Here is an 18280-nt window from a genome sequence, read left to right as displayed (position 1 = left end):
GGAGTTCGTATCTTAAATTACTTTAGGCCACGTTAATTAATTTTTATATATACCTTTTTTAGGGTGCAAAATTTATATATATATATATATATATTAAATAAGATATTAGTCTAGGGGCTGAACTATAGAGGACGTGCCATCAAATTTGAGCCCACAGCATATCGGCTTCTCTATTATAATCTTCGATTGTTTTTCTATACTATATAATCTTCGAAAAATACTGCGGAAAAATCAAATCCAACATATTATCTCTTGTTTGGTATTTGGTTTATTGGGATTGGATCCGAGAGATTTGTTTATAGGTACCGACTCGTATATTTTATCCTGAATATTCTATTGATTATACGTGTAATAAATTTATATTGTTAATATACATTTAATTTTATAGGAATAATTAATAAATAGAAGCAAAAATGGTAATACTTAGTCCCTTTGTATATTGGGCGCAAACGTCGAAAATTATTTCGTTAAAAATCGATTTGCGAAACGCTGAAAAACCTAACATCGATGTTATAGAAAATAACATCAAATTCTCTGCCCAAGGTTTTGGTGCTCATGGATTTTCCAATTATGTATTTAATTTGGATTTATTTGCTTCCATTAAATTAGTAAGTATATTTGGATAAGAAGCATCTAAAATATTTGCGTTTTAATATATTTTCTTTTTACTACTTTAAGAAGCCGTATGTTGTTCAAATCATACTATTAATTTTAGAGTAAAGATGAACAAAAAACAACAGTCAAGGTATATGAAAATCGTATTGAAGTGGTTTTAGAAAAAAATGAGGCAGCTTGGTGGCCAAGGTTAACAGCCCAACCACAAAAGCCTGCCTGGCTTAAGGTAACTATGCTATTTTATACCTATACACTATGCATCATGGGTTTCCAAGATTTCATACAAAACAACATTCAGTCATCTTGAAGAGAATGTTAAATTAGTCTTTAATATAATAAAATAGTGCTTCACCCTGGGCCTGGTTGCTCAAAAGTGCAAATTAAGCCGAACATGCGATTACTGTTCCCACTAGAGGCAGTGTCTCCCGAATTCCTTTTAACTTTATATATTATGGGGAGTCTTATGAAGAATTTTTCCCAATAATCTCTGCGGTATAATTACTTACATTGGTACATCATTGGATGTCAGGACAGAAAGTGGATTCCACCCTTTTCACATTGCCATCTGGACGTCTTCCACAATAGAACGCCTTTAAAGATGCTTTTGCTGCGCACCACCTCTATGGAACCAGCTGCGATTCCCCATATTTCCGACCAGTTACGATTTAGGGGCTTTTAATACAAGAGCATGTCTTATCTTAACTATCCTTTAAGCCGACAATGCTCTTCCAACCCACCTGTTGTAAGTGTCCATGAGCAGCGGTAAGCACTTTATTGCTTGTTTGCCTCCTGTGCAAAACAAAAATAATAATGTTATACTAAATTTCAAAATCTATTACACTTTATTTCTGATACACATCTAGTGCAAAAAGAAACACATTTAAACAATCAAACTAGATAAAAACAAATAGTTTATAATTGTAATTGGTCATGGTGCACCCATACAATAAAATTTTAATATAATTTGTCTAAGAAAAGCAAGGATAATGTAACACAAATAAATTGACTTATCTAATTTTCAGATTAATTTTGACCAATGGAAAACCGAGGATGATGGAGGAAGTGAAGAGGAAACTCGAGATGTTATGAAGGATTATCCGGGGATGTATGACAAACTGTATAAAGAAGAGTTTGGATACAGGAAAGGTAAATTAGGATTTCCTAATTGTTAGATTGTCTTGAATTACTTTCATGAAATGTCTGTAAATCATAACTTACGGACACTTTGATTATTACTACACAAAACTAACTGTGCAGAGAATTTATTCATTCATATTGCCTATTTTAACAATGGTTTTGCAAATCATTGCAAATTAGTCTATCAGAAAAAAGTCTAATTATCTTTATCATAATCAACTCTTAGATAACAATATTAAGTATGAATGATGTATTATTAGTAACTCAAAAATTTTTGTGAAACAAATTCATTATACAGACTGTCAATAAGTGTTGAACTGCAAAATGATAGAAGAATTAAGTAAGAATTAATTTCATAAATTTAATATATTGTCTTTAAAAATTGCAGGAAAGTAAACATGTAGGCGTAGCTCACCCTCTTTAAACACAAGAAAGGAGGTTATTGATTAGATTGACTAAAGTAAAATTTATTTATTTAGAAGTAGCCAGGTTTTATATATTATAGAGTACAGTTTTAGTTTGAACATAGAATTTTCCATGTTTCAGAAGACCTGAAAAAGGTATACCTTATATTGTACAACTTGTTTCAATTTATCGGCTTCACATACGTACTATGCGTAATGATAGTGCGATTCGTTAAACTAGACTATGCGTCCATGGTGGACACTTATGAGCATGTAGGGGGGGCTATGAAGTTCCTTCAATTAATGATGTTCCTCGAAGTTATGCACCCCTTATTTCGATATACTAAGGTATTTTTTGTCTTTAAAATAGTTATGTATGTGATGAGCTTAACTTAACTACTTATTACTATATAAATGTGGACACAATTACAACTAGTTAACGATTTTTAGGGAAGCCCCCTTGTAGCATTCTTACAAGTGGGTGGCCGGGCGTTCGTATTATTTGCAATGATAGACTCGGAACCACGGATGCAGACGAAACCTGTAGTGTTTTGCCTATTTGGTATTTGGACCCTGATTGAGGTTGTCAGGTAATGTAATAATAATATTTGTAAGATCGTAGCTGTAATTCGGCATGCTGTAGACATAGTTCTACCTCCATTTCCAATGGTTACATATACGAGGTTGCTGATAATCGAACACATTACCTTCCGATTCAATACTGTGTATGCGTTTAAACAATTAACATGTATAGAATTTATATATAAGACTAAACAAAAAATAATATGAAAAAATCTTTGTTGATAATTTTAAAAAAATACCCTTTTTAAAATGGTTAAATTTTATTAGAATAAGGAAAATTATTCTGCCATGGCCGCATATTTATATTATGGTTAAAACCGGAATTACATTACGAAATTATTAGCATGCATGTGAAACCAATTTCACGAAAGTAATTTCGATATATGCGAAAATAATTAGTGACGTGAAATCCACCATCTATCCAGTATCGCAGTTACCATGACCTCATCAGCATCAAAGCTATATTATTATATATTCAATGTAGCTATACATATGCTTATCTATTAACTTAAATAAAGGACTACTAAGGAAAAAATAGGGTATTTATAGGATGGTTAACAAGAAATCATTTGGGTGCACTGAAGTTAGTATGCATTAGCAGATGAAGATCCTGAGAGCAATAAAAACTATTTTCGAAGAGTGATGATAATTTTATTTTTTACTGAGAAGAGTGTCTACCAAAATATCTATACAAGATAGATATGTCTAAACTTCAAATTACGTTGCGTTTTTTAGCAACTGGCAATCTTTATCATAGGAATTGAGTGTGGTATTTTGAGTGGCATCTAAATACACACGGCCGCACAGCATAGGTGTTTTCGCGACATAGTTTCACGTCGCATCTCCACCGTGAAATTAATTGCATGAACTAATTTCACCAAAAAAATCGGATAGGGCACGAAACTCATTTGCATTCATGAATTTAACGCATGCTTAAATAATATTAAATTACTTGTGGAACTGTTGTCTATTAGTCGTAATGTAATTCCGGTTTTATGAAAAAGGATATGTGGTGGATACGTGATGACAAGATGTCAATATTATTAATATTAGGTCCTTACATATGAAATTGGCGTTTTGCCGTACTGGTCACTGACCTCAAATATCGCCGCTTTGGTTAGGAATTCCAAACTTTTTACACTTGTGCATTTTTTTTTGAAAATCAAGATTCATTTCATTTTCTCGTTTTTTTTTATTTACGAGTACGAGTTCCACCGTGGCACTAGTGCTCGAAGAACGAAGAATTGAAGGCTTGACTCGGAAAAAATTACTTGTGAGCGTTTGGTGGACAAGAACCGGGGTCGTTCACTATAACTTTCTTAAATCTGGCCATACGACTTACGGCAGATGTCTATTGTGAGAAACTGCAAACCATGATGGAAAAGCTAGCTGCTAAACAACCAAGGCTGGTCAATCGCTCTAGGCTATCCTGCTTCACGGCAACGCTAAAACCAGACAGCTACCAAATTACAGGAGCTTCACTTAGAATGTCTAAGACATCCACACTTTTACCCGTTTCCCTGTTTTTACCCTGGGCCACAATGCACAAACCGTTGGGCCATAAAAAAAAAGACATCAACACTCACCGGACCTATTGATTCCCATCTGAATGTTTTTTGTAGTAACGGAATCAATGAACTACCTTTAAGATGTTAAAAGTGCATAGATAGCAATGGTACATACTTTGATTAATTTAATAAATTTTATATTAAAAAAAACTTTTTGTTCCTCCCATACATAACACCTATTTCATAAGTAAGGACCTAATATATAAATATATCTTTTTGATGTTAGTATTAACCTTCTAACAAACAATAATAACAAAACAAAGTGTATCTGTCAGATTCTTTTTCTTACACATAAAAGGTAAAAAAATGTTAGGGTACCTCCTATGCTTTTTGTATGCTAAATACTAATAGGACATATGTAGTATTTATGGAGGGTTTTCCTAAAATATTACTTTAATGCCATTAAATAAGTATTTATATGTTCTTTCAGATATCCCTTTTACATAGCACAACTTTACAGAAAAGAGATTTATCTCCTAACCTGGCTTCGTTATACCTTGTGGATCCCACTCTATCCCTTGGGAATCCTCTGTGAGGCAATTGTTATACTCAGAAATATCCCCTACTTTGAAGAAAGTGGTAAGTTCACTATCTCTCTGCCCAATGAGTGGAACTTTGCATTCCATTTGCCTAACTTTCTCAGGGTATACCTTCTGATATTAGCCTTTCCCGGTATGTTCTTTGTTATGAAACATATGCATAAACTACGTACAGTCAAGCTTAAACCAAAAATCATAATTAAAAAATGTAAGTAAAAATAAGTGCTCTGTTATAGTCAACAAAGAGGTAAGTATATGTTTTGATGGGCACAGGCACTATAGTTTAACAGCAAAATCAAATAATAAAAATAAAGAAGTTCAAACTTTGTTTTTAAGATCTAACACAGGAAATGTCATGTTAATATGCATATATATAGCATATTAATTATTCTAACCATACAATAGGTAAAACTATTGGTTTAAATTTATTATGGAAACATCCTAATTGAAGAATTCCTCTAATTCTAATTAAAAAATGACACTATTGTGATTTCCAACTATTGAAATGTATTATTATATGTATTATATCATTTGTATTAAAAATATTTTTCAACAGTCCTATAGCATTATTTTCAATATAAAATAGACTATTTATTAAAATTCAATAAATGCTGTAAATTAATTTCTTTTGATTTGTATATACATATTTTATTTAATTGCTAAAAACATGAGTAAGGTTTAATAGTTTAAGACTTTGTCTACCTGACCTAAGATTTTACCAGTAAGTTGTATTTTTAAAATAAAAACTGGGTTTTTAAGTTTACTACAGCATAATATTTTGTTTACTTTAACAGAACTGTGTATACCTAACAACAATGTATTACCTAAATTATTGTATTTACATGTAGAAATAAAATTAAGTAAAATAAGCTATAGGTGTCTGTAATCTAGTTTTCATGAAAATAAGTTACTATCACATTTTATTATGGTTTAGTAAAACTTCAGTAGTGTTTTATCCCATTGGATAAAACAGTATTGGGGGTATTTGTTTGGACTAATAAGTCCAGTCTCAGTAGTTACAAGGATTACACACAAAGAAAATAAACCTAGTGACTTATTTTCAAATAAAATTAAGGACACATTACCCTGTGCATTTTGATATAATAAAGACATTGTAGTTATTTTTTACAATGTAAGGACTACAATATTTGTTCTTCCCCTATGTATGCTGAATGGAATAGATAAGTTATTATTATATTTTTTGTTACTATTATTTTGTTTTCAAATAAAAGATAAATAATATATTATTGTTTCTTATTACCTACTAACAAAATGTTTAAGAATAAGTTATTAGACATAATAAAAATATTTCAATGTTTCAACATTATCTTTATTAATTAACTACAATAAATATACAGATGTTGATAAACTGTATGATATATAGCAAAGTTCTTGCTTACAGTTCAAAAGATTACTCACAGATTTAGGACCGCAGCTTCAATTCAGTTCTTTTAACCCAGTCAGATGGGTCAGAGTGAGCATAGAATTCATGGAATATTGGCTCAACTAGTGCATCTGGTGGCACTAACTTATACACGCGCTCTCCATAGTAAGTTCCAACCTGAGAAATAAACTATCTTTAACAGATATTCTTAATACATTTATAAAAAATATATTATAAGTTTTGAATTAAACATAGCTTTCTAACAAAATAGCATTTTACCTCCCATCCAGGGACATCCCGCATAAGCTCTGCTTCAGCATCACGGTTTCTACGCAATTGCTTCATGTACTCGCGGTCTCTTTCTGCTAGCAACATTGGGTATATTGCCATCTTTGCAGATCTCATTTCGATATTAGCTTTTGTAACCTGTTTGCAATTTAAATAATAAAGATAAGCAGACACAGTGGTCATACCAATGTAACCAGCAATCCATGTAAAACCTAAAAAAAATTACATTATAAAATTGAGTAAGTTGGATTAAGTCTGTTTGATTCAGCCTTAAAAATTGTCTTTATTCTGAATATTTAATTGTTTGATGATATTACTAGCAAGTACTTTTATAGCTAGGATAGGGAAATACCGAGATTTTTGTTGGTAAATATTTGTAAAATAACCTCAAACGGTTACATAATATTGGACTTTCATAAAGGCAGTCTTACAGGTGTAACTTACCACTAAAATATGATTTTGCGGGAATCCTTTTAAATGGAATAGGTTTGTATCCCCCAGGAGGAGGTAAATCTTGTTTTCGAACTATTTGACAAGCCTCAGCCATTTTACGGCTTTAATTTTTGTAAAACAAAAACCCTATTCGGAATTCGGAATTCTTTGACAGTGACTAATACATCTCGAACACTCTGTCATTAAATTACAGATATAGCGCACACTGCAGACTATCATGCTTTTAAATTAGCCTAAACACGGTACATTTTATTTCCTAGACAACGAATTAAACAACTTGACTTTTGAATATCCTGTGAAGTACTTATTTGATTATTAATAATGGAATCAATCAACGAAGAAATTCAAGCAAATTTACCTGACCCACCAGATGAAGAAACTGAAATAAAACTAAGACCACTAGAAAGAATTAAATTACACCCAAAAGTGCCTCCTGAGCCTTCAGCCTATGGGAAGGGAAAAAATTTTAGCCGACCCTGGATATTACAGGATGGTCGAGGAGTTCCGAAATCGGGCAGTGAAATGCGTGACAGCTTTTGTGTTCCAAAGAAACCACCCAAAGGAGAAGGTACATAAAGTCTGCACAAGTATTTATATATATATATAATTAATATGCAGAACAAGCCTGAGAAGAAGATATAATTTCTAAGCCTATTTGCATATTTGGAGTTATTCCAAAGTTTTGGAGTGAGCACAATTACCCCTATCCCTATTTACCCTATCTCTATTTACGTCTAAGACTGGCGCCTCTAATTTGTTAATTAGTAAACTTTATTATTTAAAGGTATTCGTAAGCGAATGTTAAAGGATTTCTTTTGGGAGCAAATGTTAGATGAAGTAATTGAAGAGCTTGCCACCTCCCAGCCTGTCGCCGATTATTGCACCGAGTACGAGTCTAACTTTATCAAAGAGCAGTTTGAACCACGAAACCTGGAAATTACTGCGGATAAAAATGTAATACAGTGTGTATTATATGTGTAACAGAAACGAGACTTAGCGCTAAGCCGGATTGTTGTGAGCCAAAATTGATTTTGACATACTGCAGTCATAGTTTACGCTAAGTTTTCTTTCTGAATCTCAACCTTAAAATACAAAGAAGTTTCTCATTTGTAAATTACAGATGCATCTGAAATATCCATTATACGGCACGGGTTCCAGCGCTATAACTTATTATAGCGAAAGCGTTAAAAAGACAGGACCAGTAAGTTATTTATATATACAATTGCTCAAGGGCTACAAACTACATTCCCATACTTTGAATATTTAATAATACGTAGGTAGTATGATTTAGCTAACTAATCTCATTTGACTCGTTATCAGGGCGAAATTCTGGAGAAGTTTCGTAGATGCCAGTACTTTACAAAACCAATGGAGGAGAGACTAGACAATGGCTGGGTCTTGTAATTGGAATGATTAAAAGTACTTAATAATATTAGCAAATTCTTTTATTTCAAAACCAATTATAATTAAATTTAAATCTAAATCATACTTTTACTTACAACAGCCGTAAAATTTAATAATATAGCTAAACACTACAGGTTTTTGTATCGTTACCGTAAACAGTTTCAATATTTAAACAAAACGAATAAACCGATTAAAATAATAAGTCCTCATCGTCCCAGTAATGTGGAAGGCAAACTGGTTTAAAATCTCCTGCTGACACAGATGCAGTGGAAACTACTCCCACAGGCTTTACTTCTAAAATTTCGATAGAATTGGTTTGCGATTTGGAAGGTAAAACTTCTGTAAATGAAAAAATATCGCGTAATCGTTACAGCAATGAATTTGTTTTGATTATAATTCCAGCGGGATTAAATTCAACCGACTAAATAGATTGAAATATAGATCAGCACCATACCAACAGGAATGTCGTTATCGCCACACTTTTTCCTCTCGGTGCGATTGGGCAGAAGACGTCCAAAGTTTTTCTTAGCCTTAACCATTTTTAAACGATGATATTCTTCACGTTCCTAATAAAAAAATCGTCATATCTCTTAAAGTTCTCACTATTTTATAGTATTTTTTGAAATTTGTTTTGTCCAACATGATTGTGGGAAATTATATTGAATTATTTATTTAACCTAATATCTACCACTGTTGCGATAGCTTTACGGGCACCTACTCTACTACTTACGAGGTTTCAAGGATTTTAGGCATACCCTTTCATCCATTTCAGTCAAAATATAAATTTCAGTATTACGAAGTTTAGGCAGGATAACTTTTTCTATTCCATTCACCTTTCTGAAATATTATATAAAAATATATTATATTATATAGAATAGGTCTTTACTTGCATGCATGCATGTATAGGACATTGAAGAACAAGCGAAATTTCAAATTAAATTTCAAATTCAATTATTTGTTTTTATATGGTTAAATTAGTGGAAGTTTTTGGGGCCATAACAGAAAACGTAGGAACAAATTTCGAATGAGTTCCTACACGTAGTAAACACGGTCTTCTATTGGTTCAATCGTTTCAAATCTGGAAATTTTTAATTGAAAAATGCAATCGCGAGCTTTGCGAATGGCTTGTAACCTATGCCTACAAAGACGGAGACTTGTGAAAGCGGATCCAATTCAATTTCCGGCTGCGATTACTGCAAGCCTTGGAGTAAGTAACATAACAACATTGAAGCACTTGCTTCAAATAGATAAGATAAAAAAGCTAGATAGAGATGTAGAGAACTAGAAAGTGGGTGCCACGTGAACTTAAGCGTCCAATCATTATAGAAACAGTACTGCACTTTGTACCTAACCTGAGGGTCGTTCTTACAGCTTCATCCAACAAAAGGCAAATGTTTCTCAACGAAGCGAATTTTATAAGGATCCTTATGACTTCTCTGAACGCTCGTTTAGTCTCACTAGTGCGATGGCCTCCAGCTCCTAATCCTGCGTATCGGAAAGAATCTCCAGCAGTGAAATCTTCAATGGGTTGCAATGAAACCGTTGGGACTCCTGATATATTTTCCGAGGTACGCTGTACACGGATTTGCGCCTAAATTTATAATAGCATTTAATGAAGTTATGACATAAAATTGAAACATTTTCAGCGATTTGAAACTGTAGCGTTGAAGTAAAACTCGGATCTTACATTTAAAAGGCCAAAATTGTAAGTAAATTCTTCATTCCATATTTTAAAAATATTTGATGATATTGAAGATCAGGTTGAAACTTGAACTATTAGGGCGTTCAACTAACGTTCGTACGAATTTTGGGAGGAGGGGGTTTCTCTTTTCAAGCGTTACGATGCGAGGCGGGTATTGAATAACACGTTATTGTTAATATTATTTTCGACTTTCTGGTACTTTACACCATATAATGGTAACTTAGGTATAAAGTGCCACTGGGTGGTCACGAAACGTTTCACTATTGGGTACAGACGTAATACTTGATTTTTTTTTAATGGAATCTCGCTGTTGGCCTTAAGGGTCTTTACAGCTTAGCTCGGGCTGTTTTGGCGAGCGTAGCTCAGCCAGAATGGCGTTTTATCCCGCGGCTAGCGCAAGGGCGTCTCCTGTGAGGCTCGAATCTCGGCTTGGGCCGTCGCGGAGTTGTCAATCGCCTGAAGGGCAGGACGGAAGCTGGAGTGAGTGAAGTGCGAAGTAAAGGTCCTCGCCTTCCCCGGTGAAGGCGGTTTTTTACCCTAATCTGTGATTGGCACGTAATACTTGAACGCCTGGTCCTAGTCCCTAACACGGTACAATAAACAGAACATACCTGCCCCACATTTTCTAACACTAAAGCATTAGATTCCCCGTTGGTAAATTTTATCCCTGCTAATGATATGTAAGCTTCTTTCAAAGAATGTCCTACTAAGGCCTGAACGGTTGCTAACGCTGCAGTCGCCTGCCGACCACGAAGACGCAGTGCCTCGGCCTTCCTCTTTAAAAGCTGGTAACCACGATTTACTTTTTCTTGGCGTTGTTTTATTTCACGCAACATAAAGAGTGATGCAGTTACTGGATAACGATTCTCAGAATTCATTTTTCCTTCTTGACTTTGACTAATTTAGTGACACAAAAAATCATTAACAATAAACCACTGTGTTTTGTTTTTTTGGTTTCCGTGTTCAAATTTAAAATAAAAAGACGCATTATATTATAATTAGTATAATATATTTTTTCAATACAAATACATCTATACATTTTTTAAATGTAATTTAATCTAATTTTATTAAAGCAGTCTCTGTATATCTTGACACGATATATTGACGTAGGAGGCACAACTTTCGCTACTTCCACTTAATAGTTTGTATTCACCCTACAAAATGCATTTGACTCGAAGAGGAATAGCTATTAGGATCCCGTTCGTTATAGTACAGTCCATCTAGAGGATGGGTTATATTAGGCATCGGGCCCAAGTAGACTAGATCATTGGAGCCTATTAACATATTGTCGGGTTGCGGTAATTGCTATGAATCCGGAATGATGTCCGCTGAATCTAAATCTCAACTGTCCTGCCAGTAGTTATAGTTATTCGGGGGCGGTGGAACCGGCATTGGTGGGCCGTTTGGAGGCGGAACAGCTCCAGCTCCATATGGAGAACTCTGCGGAGACCCATATCTGGGTCTAAACCAGGGTCTACTCGTGTATTGATATTGATTTCCCGCATACGCTGCCAAATTTTGTCCCGTCGCATTTGGGTAAGGATTTTGGTTAGGAGGATACGCGATGTTAGGAATGCTCGGTGCTGGATAATTCTGATTTGGTACAGGAGTAGTTGATGGTGAAAAGTTGGTTTGAGTTGTGTTTTGAGAGATTGGTGTAGTTCCTTGATATGACGCGTTTGCTTGGGTCCCATTTGTGGGATAGCTTGGGGGCGGTTGTGGTTGTGTGGTTGTTTGGTTGCCATTATAATTCTGGTTTGTCGAGCCATTTGTATATGTTTGCTGAGGAACGCTGGAGTTCGTCGAAGTGAAAGATGCCGTAGGTGTAGTTGAACCGTCTGAGGTAAATGTTTGTGTTTGATTCTGTGCGGGTGGAGCATATCCTTCCTGGGACGAGGAAATATAGTTTTGACTATTTGAAATACTCGAGTCTGTGGTATCCGTCGATGTCGATTGACCATTCGCGTTAGCAGGTGCAGCGGGTGGTTCTTGATTTGGGGGTATTGTGTACTGTACGTTCGGGTTTGAAGGCATTGTTATCGCCCCAGAATTTCCTTGCATAATGTAATGTGGAGGAAGACCAGGATATTGCGAAGTTGGTGTTATAAATGTAGAGTTCTGCGGAAGCATTTGTTGGATCTGTTGGGTCTGAGATACTGGTATCGCCTGGTTATTTGGAAGTGGAGATGAGGTAGGTTGAGCTGTCTGTATAATTGGTATGGTACCAGATACATTTAAGTTAGGGTTCGTTAAGTGTTGTCCTGCTAGCGCTGCATTTAATTGCTGAGCAGATAGTTGGGCATTAAGATTTATACCCGCAGGCATAAACTGCGAATTCGGTGGCATGTTCATCGGCATTATAGGCATATTGTATTGAACACCTCCAGGCATGCCCAATTGATTTGGTTGCACAACAGTAACGTTTTGACCCGATTGGAGGACCTGTTGGCCGAAAAGACCAGGCGGTAAACCGTTTTGTACCAAATTTTGGGCGTTTGTTGGTATCATGTAAACTTGGCTATTCGGTTGTCCCAGCATTGTTGGCATTTGACTGATGTTTATCGGATTTTGAAGAACCGTCATACCTTGTGGTACGGTTATCATTTGAACGTTTTGTGCTGTATTCTGCACTTTATTTGCTGTTATTTCATGTTTACTCTCTTTGCTGGCTTGTATGTGTATAGAGTTTCTGTCAATCTGTTTTATGTACATTCCGTCTTGAGTCATACTTGAAGCTGATACACTGTAAATAAGAAAATTATATCTGTAATGTCTGCTGTAAAAATAAAAATGATTATTTTTATACGAGTGTAATGGCATTCCATTACCTTCAATTCCTTAAAGTGCAGTGGGTCAAACTAATCTCACCAGACTTAAACGGCAACGATAATTTATAGCGAATAGAGAAAGTAAAATAAAACATCTTACTTTGTCTGCTGCCCTGAAGAAACATGTATAATAGTCCCGTGGGGAGGGTTAATTTTCATTCCCATGCTGACCACCGTGTTGTCTTTAGCTGAGGAAATGTTACTGATTACAGCTATTATGTATTGCGAAACTTTTATAAATATTTACAAGTTTCTTTATCGAGTTACCATACGCTTTAACAGTTATGACACATAATTTTATGTTATAAAAATTATAAACTGGCAAATATCTACGCTGACGCACAAGCACGCTTTAATAATATATTAGCCACTCTTAGTTGACAATGCGGAACTGCCATTACTGCAATACAAAATACATATGCCTGGCTAACACTGGAAACAAGAAAATACTATGAGACGAATGCAGAGATCTTTAGGCCACTTGAACTGTCTATTATTATATATTTTTTTTTATTTTACAGGAGGCAAAAGGGCAGGAAGCTCATCTGATGTTAAGTGAAAATTGTTAAGCGCCGCCCATGGAGACTCGCACTGCCGGCCTTTTAGAATTGGTACGCTCTTTTCTTGAAGGACCCTATGTCGAATTGGTTCGGAAATACTCAGTGGGCAGCTGGTTTCATATAGTATCTATGGTATGGAAAATGGCTCATTAGTGCGTAGCATGTAATTAGGTCTGCGACACGTCACATCGCAGCATCTCAATGTCGATTTCTTTTCTTAATTCTCGTCTAGCAGTGAAACACACTGTTTAAGCAGCGGAGCTCTAAGATGACTTAAAAATATATGTTTAATGACAGATTTAAAGCTGCGTCAACATGATCTGCAACTGCTAATGTCAAGAAGTTGACGACCTGTAACATCAATAATTTAACACTAAAATAATCGATAGCTAATAAATGAACGATAGGAAATTACGCGTTACAAAACGTATAGCTCATTAGTCTTTCAAATAGCGTCGCAAACCAGGATCACCACGAAAAAATCATCATTTCACTGAAGACGCTTCATTAACATTACGCATGAGTATATGTTTAACAATTTCTGAATTACGCCAAATGTGGAACAGTGAGTTAGTTAAAGTTAAAATTAAGTCTAATTAAAAAAAACAAATCTCTTCTACTATTACTACTAGGCTGCTAGTTGGTAGATCGCCGTTTTCATCCTGAGTTCAACACAATTCACTGTACAAATATACTACGCTGTGTTCGTATGTTTGAATAATAGTTTACGCTATTTTTAAATTTACAACAATTAATATCGGAAAGTTGCCTATCATTATTATAAGGAATACAAGATTTTCCACATAAGCTACGCTGAATGACATCGTGGATGTTTTGTTGGAAAAAACTTAACATAGCATTCAATGTAACATAACTTATTTTTACCCAAAATGTACTCTTACCGATATAGAGGAATTAAACTCCATATACAAAACGAACAAGAATACTCAAAACCTATACACTAAAAGCTTTAATAACTGGATATCCGTTGTCCCTTGATGATACAGACAATTAATGCTAAATGTTAATAATTAATTACGCTCTTAAATCACCAATTCCAAACTCATCAGCCGCTTATTTTTAATATATTCTCCACAGTATTCTGTATCTGTAAATCTAAATAAATTCAACAGATACACAAAAAATATAGTTAGTCTGTTGTTGCTGGAAATGTGTCAATAAAAACACCGCCGGAGAGGTCTATAGTTTTTCAACTCTATGAAATATCAAAAAGAGCTGTATTACTAGGCCAAAAAAAACTGTATTGTAAGAAATCTGGAAGAAAAATAGTCGATAAAGATTGTATGTTTAGTAGACAGTTAATGGATCACCTATGTACCAAAATATTCTACAAGCGTACGCATTAGGGTTTTGCAACGCCAAAAAGGTAACTTCTGATTTAAATTTACGCATCGCATTATAATATTCATAAACTGAGCTAAATTGCGCAAATGCCATTTCTTACGCTTACACTACCAACTCTCAGAAATCCAAAGAATATTTTCACATAATAACGCATTATTAATTAATCTATTATCAGTGGTATTGTTGTAATCTTCAATGTACCTGCAACTGGAGTCCAGGATCGCCCCTCTCTCGACGAGGACTTGTCCTGGCTATGTGACCTGTGTCAATAATAGACATATACAACATTCACTGGAGGTTAGGCATTTGTTATATAGTATTTAATATAACTAAAGTACATTGCAAAAATTCTGAATTTATTTAAGTATGAAGTTTCTCATTTACACAACTCCTTAGTATTATTACTGTGTATTAGAAAAATTCATATAATTTAAGTAATTATTGGCTACAGACAAGCAAGCAGGTGGGACATTACATTATGTATCCAACAGACATAAGTGATTTTAGTAAGACAGATTTTGACACGAACAAGGGCAGAGAGACTGTAGACGCATAGGGCTCCAATTATACCTGTTCCCGCATAGTCTTCATTCCGATTTCCTCCCTGATCTTTATGTGATGCTGAAGTTAAATTTTAAGTACTATTTACATATTCATTCATCAAACAATTATCTATTTTAAAGTTTTACAATATTTTTGAAGCCGACCTGTACATTTTATTTCCTGTATGTAAATGTATTGCATGCATATTGCGATCAAAGGGCTTGTCAAGAATTTTGAAAGGACAGCTATATTTTTGCTGTAGCCATTGATGTAAGAAGATTCTAAGGGATGTTAACCTGTTATTAGTATACAAAAAAGACAGTATGTTAAATCTTACCCAGCAGGAGCAATGGGACGAAGCTGCAATTGGCTTGGAGTTCCATCAGACAATCTTTTCTGACCTCGAGACTCTTGTGAAATGCCTTTACTGGATGATGTCTGAAATTTAAATATCACAGTAAATTTAAAACCACAGACTCAATTATAAAGTCATGCATCAAAAATTATTAATAATAAAATGTAATTTGTTCATATTAGTAACCCGATGTACACTTATGAATGATGAATGAGAATGATTCTAAAATCATAGGTCAGAATAAGAATTGAAACCCGGACAACCAAAGTGTGGGAAAGAAGTAATAATAATGCAAGGAACATTACATTTGCAAATTGCGAGTTTATAGAATTAAAAAGCAAACTTGGAACTAAATTATGCGAGGAGCACAATATATAAAATTGCTTTAAAATGTGTAGTAAGTCATAAAAAAATAAATTAAATTAAAAAAAATATAGTTCACATAAGACATAAACACGTTTTACCATGAGATGACTTGCATTTGATCTATATCAATAAAATACCTATTAAATTTTTAATCTTTATCAATCTTGTCCACCAATAAATAATTATATTTCACAAGTAACAATGGCTATATCAGATCTCCTCTGCGATGAAATAAAAACAACAAAATTAGTTAAACAGAAAATTAATTCAAGCAAGGTTAAAAGAAAATTAGTTTGTGGAAATGCTAATATCAATAAAAATATTGCATTTGCTCACTGATATTATTTGAGGTGATGATGCTTGTCCTGTTGATATTATGTTTATAAGAGGAGCACTGCTTGCTAAGGGCTGTTGAAAAACACATTTGTTTAATAAAAGTTAGCAAACAAATAAATTTATGGACTTTTTAGGTGGGATTATTTTTTAAAACTTCAAGCTGTGATTTTAATTTTATGCATTATCTGGCATTGTATTTAGTCTCATAGTTAAACAACACCTACAAAACGACTTTGGATCAAATCATATTTTCTTACTTATTTTTTGAAAGAAACAATATTTTTGCTTAATTCAGTATAAAAATAACAATAAAATACCTATTGTCATAAAAACAAAAGGACAACTATACCTTTTGGTTCAGCTGCATTATGGTACCAGATGCTTGTAATTGCTGAAACTGAGCAGCAGACAAGGGTAATGTTTGCTGGAAACTGTTAGCAGGAGCAATCTGCAAATTGAAATGTGGCAATTAAGTTTATATTAAATTTAAAAATGTAGTGACAAAGGAGTGCCTTTGTTGAATTATGAAATACTAATAATCTTTATACGAATAGTAAATAAAATATGCAATGTATGTTTGTTAAAGTACACTTACAGACACAAACTGCTGAGGTTGCAGATTCGTTAACCCAGTTTGATTAGCTGTAAGATCTTGAAACTGTTGATATGGTATTATCATCGTCTGTGAACCTGGTACTGTCCATTGCATATCTGATCCTTGTAAATGGTATCTTATATCTTTATCACCTTTATCAGTACTGTAGAATATTTTTTGAGAAGAACTGGTGCTTTGAGCAGCACAAACAACTGGAGTAGCTGTCGCTGAACAAACAGTTGTATCAGCCCCATTAAATTGAGCTTGTGGGAATGATAAGCCATTTGGCAATATCATTGACATTGATGATGGTACTCCACTCAAACGTAACTGTGTTACATTAACTGGCTGTACATTCGATATATCAACAAGCTGTGTTTGACCAAAATTATGCTGCTGTAAAGCTCCTAAAGACTGAGCAATTGGTAATGATGTAAAGTTTGTGTTAGATACTTGAACACCTGGTTGTACTATTGGTATTAGTTGACCATTTTCCTGATTGAGAACATATTGTTGCTGGGGAAGAAGCTGTAACACTGTAGGTGGCCGAACTGTCATTAATGGAGTTGATGCAGGGGCAACACTCACTACAGGGGGATTGACTGACGGATTTGTGGATGTGTTTAAAGTTGACGTAGACGATAGTGCTACAGAAGCAACAGGCGGCGGTACAGGAGGTGGAGCAGTTGTCGTTAAGGTAGGGGGCGGTACATTAAGCGCAGGTGGTGGTCCTCCTGCTTGTGCGGCACTCCACTGAGCCAGTTCAGCTCGTATAGTTTCAATTAGATTCTGTGCCAAAGATCGTGCAGCCGCCAAAGCCTCAGATCGCGTATGATGCAATGCCAGATGCAATGGTTCAAATTTATCACTTTTCAGAACCGCTACAACTCCTGTTTCAGATCTTATATATTCTAAATTTGTCCCATTCTATAAAAAATATCAAAAGCTGGTAAATCAAACTATAAACATTAATAAATGTGAAGGCGCAGAAATGAACTTACGGGTCCTAAAATACGAGATTTTATATCAAATGCAGCCGGTGCATTATCCAGACCTATATAAACTTTATCAATTAGACCTCCTGACATTGTTCTAACGATTTATTATTAAATTATTTTAAAAGCTTGCATTTACTTGTTAAATGCATCTTTTGCAAAATATTGTAAATTGTTTTGACTTTTAGAAATTATTGACATATTACTTATTTCTTGTGACATGTACTCCATAGATAAACTAAACGAATTAATAAACAAATC

At 34.4% G+C, this 18280-nt stretch overlaps 5 protein-coding genes across 9 annotated transcripts; 2 read left to right on the top strand and 3 right to left on the bottom strand.

Moving 5' to 3' along the window:
• The first annotated feature begins 213 nt into the window (after positions 1 to 213).
• Positions 214 to 6087, top strand: LOC123707418 (very-long-chain (3R)-3-hydroxyacyl-CoA dehydratase). 3 transcript variants are annotated; one of them, XM_045657445.1, is made up of 7 exons: positions 214 to 302; positions 389 to 608; positions 716 to 841; positions 1638 to 1761; positions 2302 to 2504; positions 2607 to 2746; positions 4737 to 6087. In XM_045657445.1, exons 2-7 carry the CDS (start codon positions 414 to 416, stop codon positions 5059 to 5061), a joined length of 1113 nt encoding a protein of 370 aa, XP_045513401.1. In that variant the 5' UTR covers positions 214 to 302; positions 389 to 413; the 3' UTR covers positions 5062 to 6087. The 3 variants fall into 3 exon arrangements, with proteins under 3 accessions (XP_045513401.1, XP_045513402.1, XP_045513400.1); XM_045657446.1 differs by having other exon boundaries at positions 2299 to 2312; XM_045657444.1 differs by having other exon boundaries at positions 2299 to 2504.
• A 71-nt stretch (positions 6088 to 6158) lies between these two features.
• Positions 6159 to 7132, bottom strand: LOC123707600 (NADH dehydrogenase [ubiquinone] 1 alpha subcomplex subunit 13). The gene is made up of 3 exons (XM_045657783.1): positions 6962 to 7132; positions 6509 to 6729; positions 6159 to 6406 (listed from the first exon to the last, which is right to left on the bottom strand). The coding sequence occupies exons 1-3, from the start codon at positions 7062 to 7064 to the stop codon at positions 6269 to 6271; spliced, it is 462 nt and encodes a 153-aa protein (XP_045513739.1). The 5' UTR covers positions 7065 to 7132; the 3' UTR covers positions 6159 to 6268.
• A 91-nt stretch (positions 7133 to 7223) lies between these two features.
• LOC123707599 lies at positions 7224 to 8405 on the top strand. The gene is made up of 4 exons (XM_045657782.1): positions 7224 to 7538; positions 7755 to 7924; positions 8091 to 8171; positions 8291 to 8405. Exons 1-4 carry the CDS (start codon positions 7292 to 7294, stop codon positions 8372 to 8374), a joined length of 582 nt encoding a protein of 193 aa, XP_045513738.1. The 5' UTR covers positions 7224 to 7291; the 3' UTR covers positions 8375 to 8405.
• LOC123707598 (V-type proton ATPase subunit D-like) lies at positions 8404 to 10996 on the bottom strand. Its single transcript, XM_045657780.1, has 5 exons — positions 10688 to 10996; positions 9727 to 9965; positions 9130 to 9211; positions 8829 to 8940; positions 8404 to 8713 (listed from the first exon to the last, which is right to left on the bottom strand). The coding sequence occupies exons 1-5, from the start codon at positions 10952 to 10954 to the stop codon at positions 8565 to 8567; spliced, it is 849 nt and encodes a 282-aa protein (XP_045513736.1). The 5' UTR covers positions 10955 to 10996; the 3' UTR covers positions 8404 to 8564.
• Positions 10997 to 11095: 99 nt separating this feature from the next.
• On the bottom strand, positions 11096 to 18191 carry LOC123707230 (dual specificity protein kinase splA-like). 3 transcript variants are annotated; one of them, XM_045657105.1, is made up of 8 exons: positions 18026 to 18191; positions 17025 to 17951; positions 16779 to 16877; positions 16430 to 16501; positions 15710 to 15810; positions 15031 to 15089; positions 13005 to 13092; positions 11096 to 12819 (listed from the first exon to the last, which is right to left on the bottom strand). In XM_045657105.1, exons 1-8 carry the CDS (start codon positions 18110 to 18112, stop codon positions 11418 to 11420), a joined length of 2835 nt encoding a protein of 944 aa, XP_045513061.1. In that variant the 5' UTR covers positions 18113 to 18191; the 3' UTR covers positions 11096 to 11417. The 3 variants fall into 3 exon arrangements, with proteins under 3 accessions (XP_045513061.1, XP_045513062.1, XP_045513063.1); XM_045657106.1 differs by lacking the exon at positions 16430 to 16501 and having other exon boundaries at positions 11097 to 12819; XM_045657107.1 differs by lacking the exons at positions 11096 to 12819; positions 15031 to 15089 and having other exon boundaries at positions 13014 to 13092.
• Between the last annotated feature and the right edge of the window lie 89 nt (positions 18192 to 18280).

Source organism: Pieris brassicae, chromosome 3 (assembly GCF_905147105.1).
Source record: "Pieris brassicae chromosome 3, ilPieBrab1.1, whole genome shotgun sequence".
NCBI lineage: Eukaryota > Metazoa > Arthropoda > Insecta > Lepidoptera > Pieridae > Pieris > Pieris brassicae.
The sequence above is the reverse complement of the archived record's forward strand: the minus strand, read 5'-3'. Positions and strand labels throughout refer to the sequence as shown.